Source organism: Musa acuminata, chromosome BXJ1-6 (assembly GCF_036884655.1).
Source record: "Musa acuminata AAA Group cultivar baxijiao chromosome BXJ1-6, Cavendish_Baxijiao_AAA, whole genome shotgun sequence".
In the NCBI taxonomy this organism is placed as follows: Eukaryota; Viridiplantae; Streptophyta; class Magnoliopsida; order Zingiberales; family Musaceae; genus Musa; species Musa acuminata.
The window spans coordinates 2,952,345-2,965,103 of record NC_088332.1 but is presented as its reverse complement, the minus strand read 5'-3'; the positions used below and the strand labels follow the sequence as shown (position 1 = coordinate 2,965,103).

The following is a 12,759-nucleotide window of genomic DNA, read 5'->3' as shown; positions in this document are numbered from 1 at the left end:
AAACTTGAAGCAGAAACAAAGCAATATGCTCCCAGCATCATAGAACTGATACCTGGATTCGTGGGATAGCATCGCCATCTCAATAATTGGACCACCACATAGGTCTCACATGTTGAGACACAGAAACTGTCTGCATGAGCTTTCCAAGCAGCCTTTTTTCTAAGTACATATTCAAATCCAAAAACCACATCAGTTTCAAGTGTCACACACTAATAAACTTACTCAAAATGGAGTTGACAAATGCTCAATAGTCAACTAGGACAAAAAGGATTGAGCATAAATGATGATTAATAGAACTGAAAACTACTAGGGCCATCAAGGAAACTTCCACTAGTTCAGCTTCACCGGCGAACCACATGTTTCAATCATCTGCAACAACACAAAAATGGTGAGTTAGGGAGCTTGGGGGATGATCAGAATCAAGGTGACAATGCATAAGAGCAGGACACACCGATCGGGGATCTGGAACTGCTGGTGGAGAAGTCAGAGGATGTCACAGGTATGGAGATGGACAGCTGTGTCGTGGAGAACGATGACCGGTTTGATCTCTCGTCTTCAAGGTCAGACCAAGGACCTCTTGTCTTTGGCCACTCATCGAAGAAAGGTCGGAGCTCCTGACTTTGCTTCACCGGCTCCTCGGACCCAAACTCATTCCCGAAGAAAGAATGCTGAGATTGGTCCTGCTTTGCCAATGAGCTGACTGTAACCTGTCCGAGATCGTTGAATGCAGGAAGCTGCAGGTAATTGCTCTCGAAGCCCAGGGCATTTGGCATCTGTGATGGCATCAATCCCCATGAGCTGTCCAGAGGAAAGTCCATTTCGAGGCCTCTTGCACTTCCAGAAACCTCCGGAAAGAAACCATGCTCGCCAGCCTCGGATTTATCTCCATAGGGATACCTGCATGTTCGAAGATAAAAAAGCATCATGTACTGGGAAACAAAGCATCACCTTCTTGTAACTATTAAGATCTGTATGGAAGTTGCAAACGGAACAAATTCAGACATTCAACTGGTTGGGTTTTCTAGTTAAAATGACAAATGCTCAATATAAGTGACTCTTTGTCAGTCAAAACTAGAACCGTAAAAAAGTAGCTTAGCAACCGATCCACAACTTTCGGAACTGGGAAGCGCTCTCTCTTGGTAACAGATACCAGAGAACAGTGAGTCATTTTCTTGATTAAGTTTGCCTACCAACTTGATTCGAGCAGGTCAACCAATGTTGTACCCTCATTATATGTAATAAGATCAAAGAGCAGATTGCTGACGATTCTACCTGAAGGGGAATTATTATAGCCATGCATCAGAATTGCAAAGGATCAACAAAGCATGAGCAGCCACATCACTTGATCATCGTCCGATAAAAATATAGCTGCATTTATTCTTCACATAGGAGCAAGAAATGCATAACAAAATCATCACCACCATCAAGCCATACAAAGACTTCCATACCAATACATTATCCATATATTGAGCTAATGAATTATCAAAAAAACATTACTCAATGCACACTATTTACAAGTTTGAATGGCTTATGGAAACTAGGCGCAATGCAGAAGGAAACGATGATGTCCAACAGATGAATCAGGTCAAAATTATAACAAAAAATGAAAGCACTATGCTGATTGTGATTTCCTATTTAGTCACCAGCAAGATGCAGCAAGCAATTCAATTCGATCAATCATTATGGACAAAAGCTTCAAAAGCTCAAAAAATTACATTACCGAGTGTAATAAGGTAGACAGAATAAAAAAGAAGTTACAGTTCAGTCATGAAAAGTATGTATATGAAACATTTGAACTAAACTTCTATTCCAGATGCTAATAATAACAAGCAAACCTGGAGATTTGAGACAAAGAAGGCAAGCATAACAGTAGGACGGGTAATTTGTCTATGAGAACAGGTGGCAGGTTTAGATTCTATTTCAAAAAATAAATGTCAGATCTTTCATATGACTTGCACTTGGGCAGGAGACAATTGTCTGGTAAGCCAGTATCACTAGCTGCAACTAACTTCTCAGAACCAAAAGAGAAGCAGAAAAGCTAGTCAGCTTACAACACTATTTCATCTGTCCATGAGACTGACTGACAACTAAGCGCAATTCTACCCACATTTTGGGAGCAAAAGAAGCTCCACAGACACATTGGCTTCCCTGACAGCAGAAAGCCACTGCCCTGCGGTAATCTGAGGCCATTAGCATTTAGTTCAGTACATCAGGCAATTGTCACACCACCACAGGATACGAACATGCATTTCTCATATACGACTCAAAAGCAAGATCAGAAGGCACGCCTCCCTGAAATCTAGAAGCAATAGACTTTTGACAGATTAAAACCAATAAGAGGACATCACAGTGTGCTATTCAAGTTGTTTCACTCGGTCCATAAAACAGAGTAGTCACAGAATGAAAGAAGAGACCTGAATTCTTTGCTGCCTGTTTCATGGGAACCCGTGCCAGGCTGCAACTGGAAGCAGCTCATGCCGCCAGAGAATGGAACCTGAGCACCGGTACCAGGGTGCATGGGGATGCTTTTGCTGTCACTTCCGCCGCTCCCGGAAGGGGCAAGGGAGATCACGGTCGATGCCGACTGCGACGGGGCGACGGGTTGCGATTCCACAGGCTTTCTTGAACGGTTTCGGCCTCGGTGCATGTGGCGCTCGCAGTATCGGGATTCAGGGTGGGCGTCCTTGGAGCACCGCCACTTTTTGCCGTCTGTCCGACGGCACCGCCCAGGCTCCGGGTCAAACTTTTTCCCGAAATAGGAGCAGTGGCCATCTGAAGCTCAAGCCCCCAAAAACACAGAAACAGTAATTAATGCTCGGAAGAATCATCTGACCGCCAGAGGACAGAGGCAGACTCTAGTGGAAACGGAAGATAACACGAAAACGAAAAGAAACCGATACGAGCCGAAGAAAGCGATGCGTACACAATTAGTCCAACAGAGGTTAAAGAAGTCCTAAAAGCTGAACAGAAATCATAAATCAGCTTGGGAATTCCAGGAAATAAAATTGCTAATGAACGATCCATCCCGATCAACAAGAAAGTCCATATGTAACTTCAACCAAAAACCTGCAAGGAGTATTTTTGCGATGAGATGCAAGACAAAGGCGCTAAAAACCAGAGCAAGAGACGAGAAAGATAAGAACTTGATCGAAGCGACAGATTAACTCGGAGGGTTAGAGATGTCGCAAGGTAGAAAGCAACGAGAAGGAACTACTAAACCAAGACTCTTTTGGATGATGAACAAGGGCCGGAACGGAGAAGATATGCGCCAAAAGCAAACAAATCCAAAGATTGAAACTTGATAATAAAAAATATATATATCCTACGGCAATGTGGAGCAATCAGGAGCAACACGAAATGAGAGGAGCGCTATCTTACATGCGGGGTGTTGATATAAACGAGCGGCCATGGCCTCCAAGCTCCTACGAACCAGAAGCAGGAGCTCCGGCGGCACGGGAACCCCCATGAGGATGTGCTTGAAGATGAGCACCTGGACTCGCAGCTCCTCCAACTGCGACGCCGTGAACGGCGGCCGGCCTTCTATGGCCGCCGCCGCCGCCGTATTATTCATCAGCCACCCCGATTCCTCCCTCACCCCTCCTGCTCCTCCTCCTCCTTCCCCCCCTATCCTAATAAACCTGTCCCCCATCGCCTCCCCTCTGCAAGGCAGCAAAAGCTTCAAGAAACAAACAAAGAAAAAGAAAAGAGAAAAAGGAAGCACAGAGAGAGAGAGAGGAGAGAGAGAAAAGAAAAAGCAATGAAAAAGGACGGCTTCTCAGTCGTTCCCCCGAGAAGAGACAGCAAGGACGTACCCGTGAGGGAGAGGGGGAAGACAGCAGAAAAGGTTGGGGCTCGGGAGTAGGGCGGTGGAATCACCATCCGGTGCGCGAGGCACACAATAGGGTTTCGCCATTTCCGAGCTGGATGGATCGATGGGACAGCAGAAAACTCAGACGAGAGGACGGTGTTCTCTGTGAGAGAGAGAGAGAGAGAGAGAGAGAGAGAGAGAGAGAAGAGAGAGGGACACACACACAGAAAGCGACCTGTTCTGTTCTGTTGCGGCGACCGAGATGTCTGTAAGAGCTCTTTATAGAGCCGCTTGCTTCTTGTTTGTTACTTCAAATTGGTACGTGTAACTTCGATATTGTCGATATTAATTAGGACCAAATAAAGTAAGAAAAGGAAAAATCCAAATTAATTACCTTTAACTGCAGTTGCTATTAATTAATTTGTTTGAATCAACATAGTATTTATAAAATGTAAAATACCTAAAATACTTCTGTCATAATTGAGAATCATGAGCGTATTAATACATCTACTGTCGAATTGCTTCCTTGTTATGTCATGTCCGCGTCACGGGCGTTACCAGTCACGTATATTTGTCGGATATGGGTAATGGTTTGCCGTGTCGATGCTTGTTGTATATTCTTCTTCGAGCGTTATCGATTGACTGTGTTGTGTCCATATATACACATATATGAATATATATACATACATATATATATATATATATATATATATATAAATTTAGAGCAAGTGAATGATTTAAAATAATAATAATAATAATAATTTTGGCTGCGCATTGCAATTTCAACGTCATAAATACTCCTCCAAACCTACACCCCAACCAAAAACCCTCGCGCTCTTCTGTACTTGCTTTGGTGTCTGCTCGCCTCCCCTCCCTCGCTCCGACGGCCGTCGCTACCATGTCCCGCTCCATCATCTCCTGCCCCATCGCCACTGCCGCCGTCGCTCGATACCCTATTGCTTCGTTCCTTTCCAAGCGCTGCCTACACCTAAGCTCCTCCTCCGCTCCCGCTTCCGCCGCCGCCGCCGCACGCCCGTTAGTCGGTATTCGCCTTCTCCGCCCCTCTCCTACGTTACTTGGGCTGGCCGCGGTGGGAGTGGCCTCCCGCATTGGTGCGTTCCGATCCATGGCCCTCCGCGCTGGCGATTCGGGTTACTCGCCCCTGAGTTCGGGCTCCCGTGGTGGTTCTGGTTTCAGCGACCGCCCGCCGACGGAGATGGCGCCGCTGTTCCCCGGGTGCGACTACGAGCACTGGCTTATCGTCATCGACAAGCCTGGAGGCGAGGGGGCCACCAAGCAGCAGATGATCGATTGCTACGTTCAAACCCTAGCCAAGGTCCTCGGCAGGTAACAATCATGTAACGCTTGCTCGTATTCTTACAACAAGCCCAGTAGTAATTTGTTGAATCGATTCTCTCTTTGGCTAATTGATCGCGTCCTCTGCATTTCAAATTCTTTTCCACTGTGTTAGTGAGGAGGAAGCGAAGAAGAAAATATACAATGTGTCTTGTGAGCGTTACTTTGGATTTGGATGTGAAATTGATGAGGAGACATCCAACAAGCTCGAAGGTAAGTGTCGTAGTTTCGTTCTCGGATGTAAATCTCATTTCTTTTCTTTTTTCCTTTTCCCTTCTTAAAGAAAGTTAAGCTCGCAAAAGTGTTTCATTTGCGGGTGATAAAGGTGTAGCGGTGGCGAGTGTAGCTTGTCTCAAATAAGTGGCGTGTGCTGTCTCCCAAGAAGCAGTTTTTATTGCCACCTGAATCTTCTTCCGCCATTCTGGAAGTCCAAACGTTTTATTTGCATTAGCTTATCTGCCCATGCTTGTAATTTGATTCATTAGTCAAGGGAAATTCTCTCCCATTTCTGTGAGAAGCACCCATTGTAATAGGTGTCTATGATTTTGACAGGTCTTCCTGGTGTTCTTTTTGTGCTTCCAGATTCCTACGTCGATGCTGAAAACAAGGATTATGGAGGTAAGCATACTAGTTTCTTTTGAGTGTTCTTAGATGTTTTTGAATTAAGCTTAGGTTGCATTGTTATGCGCTAGGTTAAACATCTTCTTCACTAGGTTACTTTCCTTACCTGGTTGCATAAGATCAGTTATATTTTGTTACTGATCAGTTGATAATTGTCAAATATGGACACATCTTTCTTTCTTTTTTCTTTTTTTTTCTATAAACCACATTATTTCAGATCGTCCTCAAGTGAAAGCAGTGCTATCTGCAATTCTTTGAGGAGATAGTATCAATTACTTGTTGCTTCAACTGTATAATGCACCTCGGCAGAATTAAATGGTCTTATTACTGAGAAGCCAATGGGCACATTAACATTCTCCCTTATGGTGCCACACTTTTCATATTCAGGGAAATTGCAGACAATGTAAAACAAAACTTCATGATTTCTGTTCTTTGCATGTGCAGTTCTTTTTGCCACTAAAAAGTAGAATGTGGAATCAGTGATGTTTGATTATTTTCTACGATGGCTATTATTGTGTGTATTACAAATGACTTGGAAAGATGGTTTATGTTGTTATAAGGCTGCCCAAATAAGAGGATAACATCATGTCTACTGTTCCACAGTTTGAATTTTTTTTCTCCGTGGATAGTTGTAAACTAAGGAGTTTTTAAATACCTATCCTTTCAAAGTTTGGAAACTGTGTATTTTCCTTACGAAATTTGATCTATCCCCCTAAACATTAGGATCCTTCACATATATCCCTCCCATTGACATAAGACTCGGGTTACCATGACTAATTGTAATTAGCATTAGTTATCTTGTGTTATAAGGATATATAAATACTTAGAAGCACCTCAAATGTTCTTATAATCCAAAGAGTTGTAATGTATTAATGTCATTTAGAGTTTTCATACTATCAGTCGCATGATAGTTAGTGGATGAAATGACATACATGCAAGTTTTTAGGTTTTACAAAGATATACAGGGTGAACTCAACTTTAGAGGGATAAATACGAAAAACATTTATTTTGGAGGGAAATGTATGCATTTTTGCCTAGGACTAATGGTTGTTACGACACCTGGACATCATGTAAAAGCTCTTGTGTATGCTACACTTTGCTTCTTTTGATTCAAGACAATAATTTTAAATATTTCTGCTTGATCTGCAATATCGCGTTAATCCATATATTATGTGATTGATGCCATCTGCTGGTTATGGATCGTCAGATATTGAACACATGAAGGGGATTATCATTTCTTTGTGTTAGGTAGAAGCTTGCTAGACATTTATGACTTACTGCTTTTTTCTGCCAGTACAGTATGCCTGTACTGATTTACATTTTCTTATCCACAAGATTTCTCTCTAAAAGAATTAGACGAGTCACTTAAGAAAACACATTTGATACATAACTGAATTATCTGAGGAAGTAAACTGTTTGCTTTCACCATAATCACGTTGGACAAAGTGTGCTCACTCCTACTATGTTTTGGTAATTGCAGCTGAATTATTTCTGAATGGAGAAATAGTTCAAAGGCCTCCGGAGAGGCAGAGGAGGATCGATGCAGCCACCACCCAGAGAAATGATAGAGATAGACCCAGATATAATGACAGGACTCGTTATGTTAGGCGGAGGGAGAGTCAGCGATGAACTGCTCCCTGGTAGCAGCTAGATATTAGGCTGTATACACTGGGAACCTAAGCACTCGTCCCATAATGGTAGCATTATGGTGTGAGATGTTTGGTGATGCCATATCTTGATCCAATTTTCTTCATGATGTTTTCTTCACCCTGGACGTGATCATGAATGTTTGATTTAAATAAAGACTTTGGCCTCGGAGTTGTAGGATACTGCGTTTTGTTAGTCCAGTTGGAATTTACTATCAGATCAAAGCTCGGTACTTGTTTTGCTATAAGGATGCTCAAAGCTTTTTCATAACTTGTTCTGATGCTCAAAGCTCGGTACTTGTTCTGTAGTTCTTTTTAGCTTGACTTGTGTCAAGCTATCTATATATGATTGGAAGTTCTCGAATGTATTTTATCGTACATAATTCACAAAAAGATATACCTCATTTGCTTGTGCTTCCACCAATACAGAATCTGAGAAAGATCAATCAAATATATAGAGGATTGGTTGTATATAACACGAAATGTGAAAATGATTTCTCCATAGGAGTAATCTTATCCTTGTATATAACATGAAACATGAAAATTGATCAAAATCCGAAAACATAAAGGCAACCTTACTGTTTTTTAGGGTATAAAATGTGAAAATTGATGATAACATGGAACATCAGATGAAGATTTGGCAGGTTCAAGCCGAATAGTAGAGAGAGAAAGCGAGAATTATAGACTGCTTGCCTTGGAGGACCAGACAAATGAAGGCCAATTCCAATGCTTGCAAGGATGGTGACTATTCTCATATTCTAGGCTCATAACTTTGAGCAAACGTTAAGCAACTAAGATAATTAGAAACAATTTTATGACTTTTTATTACCCCCTCTGGAATTGAACAATGCTGAGCTTGAGTACAAGATGTTCCTGATCCAACCACTACCTGATTTGTCCATACTCGATATCAACCATTCATGATCTTCTAATGCCTTCCCCGATAATGGCTCTAAAAACTCACATTTAGCTAATATTTCAGGTGTTGGCACTCCATCAACTAGATTTGTGTCTAATTTAGGCTTCCCTTTTGTGGATTCCATAGGTCCTCCTGAATACTGGTCAAAGGCAATGGGAGAAGCTCCTGGGATAACTTCCTGCTGGAAAGGCAATGCGCTCGCGATTTGCAAGCAGAACTCCAACCACTGATAGATTAGCGGAGACGGGCTTCTGACTCTGCCACCAATTTTATCGGTTTTGAATCTGGTAGCATAAGGTATCACCTGAAAGATTAAATACTCAATTTAGCATCTCATCAGTGGATTTTATATACTTGTGAAAATGGAAAGCTTTTGGGTAAATGCAGCTGACATTCTGCAGACACAAGTTTTGACCAATGGAACATAAATTATGAAATATATTTCATCATAAAAATATCTTAGTGTAATTTAGATCATACCCATAGATCCGCCCATAGACTACTCCCTGATTTGGGAACGATCACTGCAACATTGGACATGCGCTTGGCAACAGGAATAACATCACTACTCCATCCTACAGCAACCCATACATCTCCTGAACTAAATGCCTTTAGGTAGTGAACACTGTCAAATAGCCGAACCTACATAAGGAAAAGTGCATATTATAGTTTCAGATTTAAAGCAATGGCAAGCATTATTTGGAAACTAACATGACCAAATAGGAGTTGCTACCAAGACTAACTCAAAAGCTTAAATATAACTTGTAATTTATAATTACAGAAGTCTTTCTAAATGGTGGACTTTCACTTCTATAGTATACTAAATATTACAGAGTAGTTATTATGATTTAAACTGTTGTTGATGACTTCCTTATCATTTTGCTTCAGTAAAGCTAATTGATTTTTTTATTTTTTTCATAAGTCAAGAAAGAGAGCAAGAAAAAACATAAGGTTACATTATATACTGGTGATCCTCATGGCCAAACCAGCATATCAAGGACAATTAAGTGGTAGATCTAGTTGTCACATAGGTAGATAATGAGGCAGGAGCTCTTACAATAACTGTTTGGCTGGAGTCAGTAATGATGTATCGAATGGCAATGGAGATGGTGATCACATGTATTTATGTGTCTATTTTTAACAATATTTTGTTGTATGATGCTGAATTTGAGTTATCACTGACTAGCTCATTTAAAGCTTCAGGAGGAAATGGGCTTCATTTAGCTTGTTCACATGACTACGCTGATTTCTGAAGTGGCTGTCTTTCAGTTTTGAGGTTGTTGCACAGATATAATTATCTGTGGAATATTGTGGAATGAGAGTGCTTGATAAGTATTGACCAGAAAAGGCTTGCTTTTAATGATCATGTGTACATGGTCTCATCAGATGAAAATGTTTGTAAGTGATTCTAAGTGGCCTCTTCTTAGTGGGCTATGCTTTATGTTTGCTCGATGAGATATGCAGTATGCTTTCAGATATGCCGGTAATAGTTCCTTAGCTGGCATTTGCAAATGCCAGTATTTTATTTTTACTCGCATTTGGCCTTATACCAGCAGTTCTAAAAGTGAGATGCAACTAATGACATTGGCATAGCTCGCCTCAAAATGTTAGAATAAATGCTGGTGATTGTATTAATGGAGCTTTTACCAGCATTTGAAATGTATGGTAGATGCCTACTCTATGTCATGCCCACCCAAACTCATTATTCTTTCTTCCCAATTACTTGAGTAAATATTAAACCTGTTCTTGACTATTCATATTGGTATTATAACAGAAATAACAATCGGGAAAAGATATTTGGGAGCAATGACTTGAATAACAAGGCAGTTATGCATAATTTAATGTGTCTCAGCAATCTCTTGAAGAAACATCAACAGCCTGAATTCACAATCTTTACAGCATACCTGCCTTTGAAGCACTCTTAGATTATGTAGCACTGCTTTCCTCCCACCAACAACTTGGGTTTCAACATCCTTGGTGTTGTATGATGATCCCATATATTTCAACACTGCACCAATGACCTCCCTAGAAGAATCAACCATTGCAACCTTCCCAGCGAGCTCAGTTCTCCATAAATCACTCCAGTCCTGCAATAATAATTCAAATATCCTAGAAAACAGGATAAAGATAACCCGATATAAACTGTTGTCTATGTTATTCAGATAATAATTACTTCATATGTAGGTATAAAGAACATATCAGAGGAAAAACCAACATCACGAACAAAGCCATAAATTTTCAGCTATATGGGGCCAGCTACATCAAAGGAAAAACAAATCTTCCATTTTTGTATGAAAAGGAATAAAGAAATGATGCTCACATTTTCTTCAAAAATTGAAATTACCTCAATCGGTCTTAAATTGTGCCTTCTAAATTTCTCCTTCTTGTATGCTATTACCATAGGTCCCCAACGATATGGGGCTCCCCATATATAACCATTTGGATCCAATTCTCCTTTATCATTCCTGCATAAATGAACCTGAGAGATTTTCAATAAACTACCGTGCAAACTCTGCTACAAAAGGATTCAGGAATACAAGACATCTCAGCATTTAACAATAGTTCCACATCCATAACAATTATATGGCATCCTCATAGATAGCTGGCAAGCATACTACTGTGATAGTATGACAACTTAGTGATATATCAAACCCAGAGAACCATAATAGAAAGCTCTAAGGCTTAATAATCAATGGGAAAAATGAATCCAATTCATGGAACAGGTTCTCACCTTCCATTTGTTGCTTAAATTTTTAAACCATTCTTGTTCTTCTATATGTTTAACAGGTTCAATTAGACCCCTGATAATTGCAAAATTCAGCCAGGAGTCACCAAGGGAAATAATATCAGCTGCCATGGCTGATTTTGGCTGCAGATGACCTTTATCAGAAGCTGATGACAAATCAGAGAAGATGGATTCAAGACCTCCACGATATTCAAGGTTCATATGTAATCTCCTTCCTTGCACTTGAATGAAATCCTGTTTGCCATGAAGACTTAAGGTTAATATTACAAATTGCTACAAGCACTAGAATGATAAAATCACCACCATTTCCAGATATACTTGTATTTAAAAAAGATTGCTTCATGCAAACTTGCAACTAAAGAAACATAATTGAATGATTAGAAAAACCCAAGCTTGGTTTAATTTGCAGGATCATGAACATAAAACCAGTGGAGAGCATGTTATGAATAAAATACTAGCACCCCCACTTTTTCTTTCCAGGAAACATACTGAGGCACCAAACCTTAATCCATGAAGGTGGAAGGGATCCACGAAGGGCAACAATTCTTAGCGGCACAGTCAAAGCATATGTCTTCGACTTCCAAGCCTCCAATGCCGCTTTCAACTCCTCATTCTCCGCTGATTGTTCTATGATCGCATCGGAGCTCTCCGTTTCATTCACTTAAAAATCACAATTTTAAGATCACTTCGTCAGTAAGAGGGATCATTTTGCGGTTCAAAGAAACCCCAAAACAATTCCAAGCCTGAATTAAAAAAACAAAGTTATACGCTCTAGAATGGCTATGAATAGCCCAAAGATACATGCATATATTCACTCCAATCAACCTCAAATAAAACCAGATAAGGCAACAAGGTGGGATCTTTATGCAAGTACAATCACTTCCTGATGGAAGAAAAGAAAGGTTGGCACACCTGACGAACTGACGACGGTAGGGGGATCAACTGCGGCAGAAGCGGGGGTAGAGGCGCGGGCGCTAAAGCCGATGAGGAAGGCAGCAGCAGCGGCAAGGTGAACCAGCAGGCCTAAATGCCTTCTGAAGGTTTCGGTAAGAGATAATAGCGGTAAGAACGAATTCGTGGTCGCCGGTGATCCATCCGACGCTGGACGACGGAGGGCGGCGGATGGCCGAAATCCGCGCCTCGGCTTCGCAGTAACGTCCAGCCTTCGAAGCCACAGGGAGGGAGATGTCGCTCTACGGTTTTGAACGCGGAGGTGGGGATGAGGAACGAGCAAGGACTGAACGAGAGCCACTGAATACATCAGAGTGAGAGAGAGGGAGTTCCGTTTGCGACCTTTGGGGACGAAGGGTTTGGGAGACTATTAGTGGAAATGTGGATCTAGTGGTGGGTAACTAAACCGGCCCATTTCAAAGGGCCCATAAAACTAAACCGGCCCAATTTAATGGACACGTTGCGGTGACTTGCTCCACACCAACAGAACCTGTGGGATGCGCGGGCCAGCGTGAATTGTGTGGACCCAATCAATTTGATCTGTCATTTTGGGGCCTACAGCCCCGCCGACAACTCCATTAATATCATTGCTGGTTAAGGTACCGCACCCGATCCCAGGTCAGCTGACCCAATCACGACTCGGGTCTGCTGCTACTCTGGTTACCTTACCCGCTCGCATCATCGCTTCCGCGTAACATTATAAAGTTGGTTC

At 41.6% G+C, this 12,759-nt stretch overlaps 3 protein-coding genes across 3 annotated transcripts; 1 reads left to right on the top strand and 2 right to left on the bottom strand.

Annotated features, from left to right (window-relative positions):
* Positions 1-127: 127 nt before the first annotated feature.
* LOC135675626 (growth-regulating factor 4-like) lies at positions 128-3,664 on the bottom strand. The gene is made up of 4 exons (XM_065185967.1): positions 3,379-3,664; positions 2,415-2,772; positions 452-897; positions 128-369 (listed from the first exon to the last, which is right to left on the bottom strand). Exons 1-4 carry the CDS (start codon positions 3,647-3,649, stop codon positions 362-364), a joined length of 1,083 nt encoding a protein of 360 aa, XP_065042039.1. The 5' UTR covers positions 3,650-3,664; the 3' UTR covers positions 128-361.
* Positions 3,665-4,640: 976 nt separating this feature from the next.
* LOC135675625 (multiple organellar RNA editing factor 5, chloroplastic/mitochondrial-like) lies at positions 4,641-7,614 on the top strand. The gene is made up of 4 exons (XM_065185966.1): positions 4,641-5,155; positions 5,280-5,377; positions 5,717-5,782; positions 7,266-7,614. The coding sequence occupies exons 1-4, from the start codon at positions 4,707-4,709 to the stop codon at positions 7,412-7,414; spliced, it is 762 nt and encodes a 253-aa protein (XP_065042038.1). The 5' UTR covers positions 4,641-4,706; the 3' UTR covers positions 7,415-7,614.
* A 544-nt stretch (positions 7,615-8,158) lies between these two features.
* LOC103986645 (uncharacterized) lies at positions 8,159-12,396 on the bottom strand. Its single transcript, XM_009404700.3, has 7 exons — positions 12,009-12,396; positions 11,599-11,756; positions 11,082-11,330; positions 10,695-10,829; positions 10,255-10,437; positions 8,831-8,992; positions 8,159-8,654 (listed from the first exon to the last, which is right to left on the bottom strand). Exons 1-7 carry the CDS (start codon positions 12,355-12,357, stop codon positions 8,244-8,246), a joined length of 1,647 nt encoding a protein of 548 aa, XP_009402975.2. The 5' UTR covers positions 12,358-12,396; the 3' UTR covers positions 8,159-8,243.
* Between the last annotated feature and the right edge of the window lie 363 nt (positions 12,397-12,759).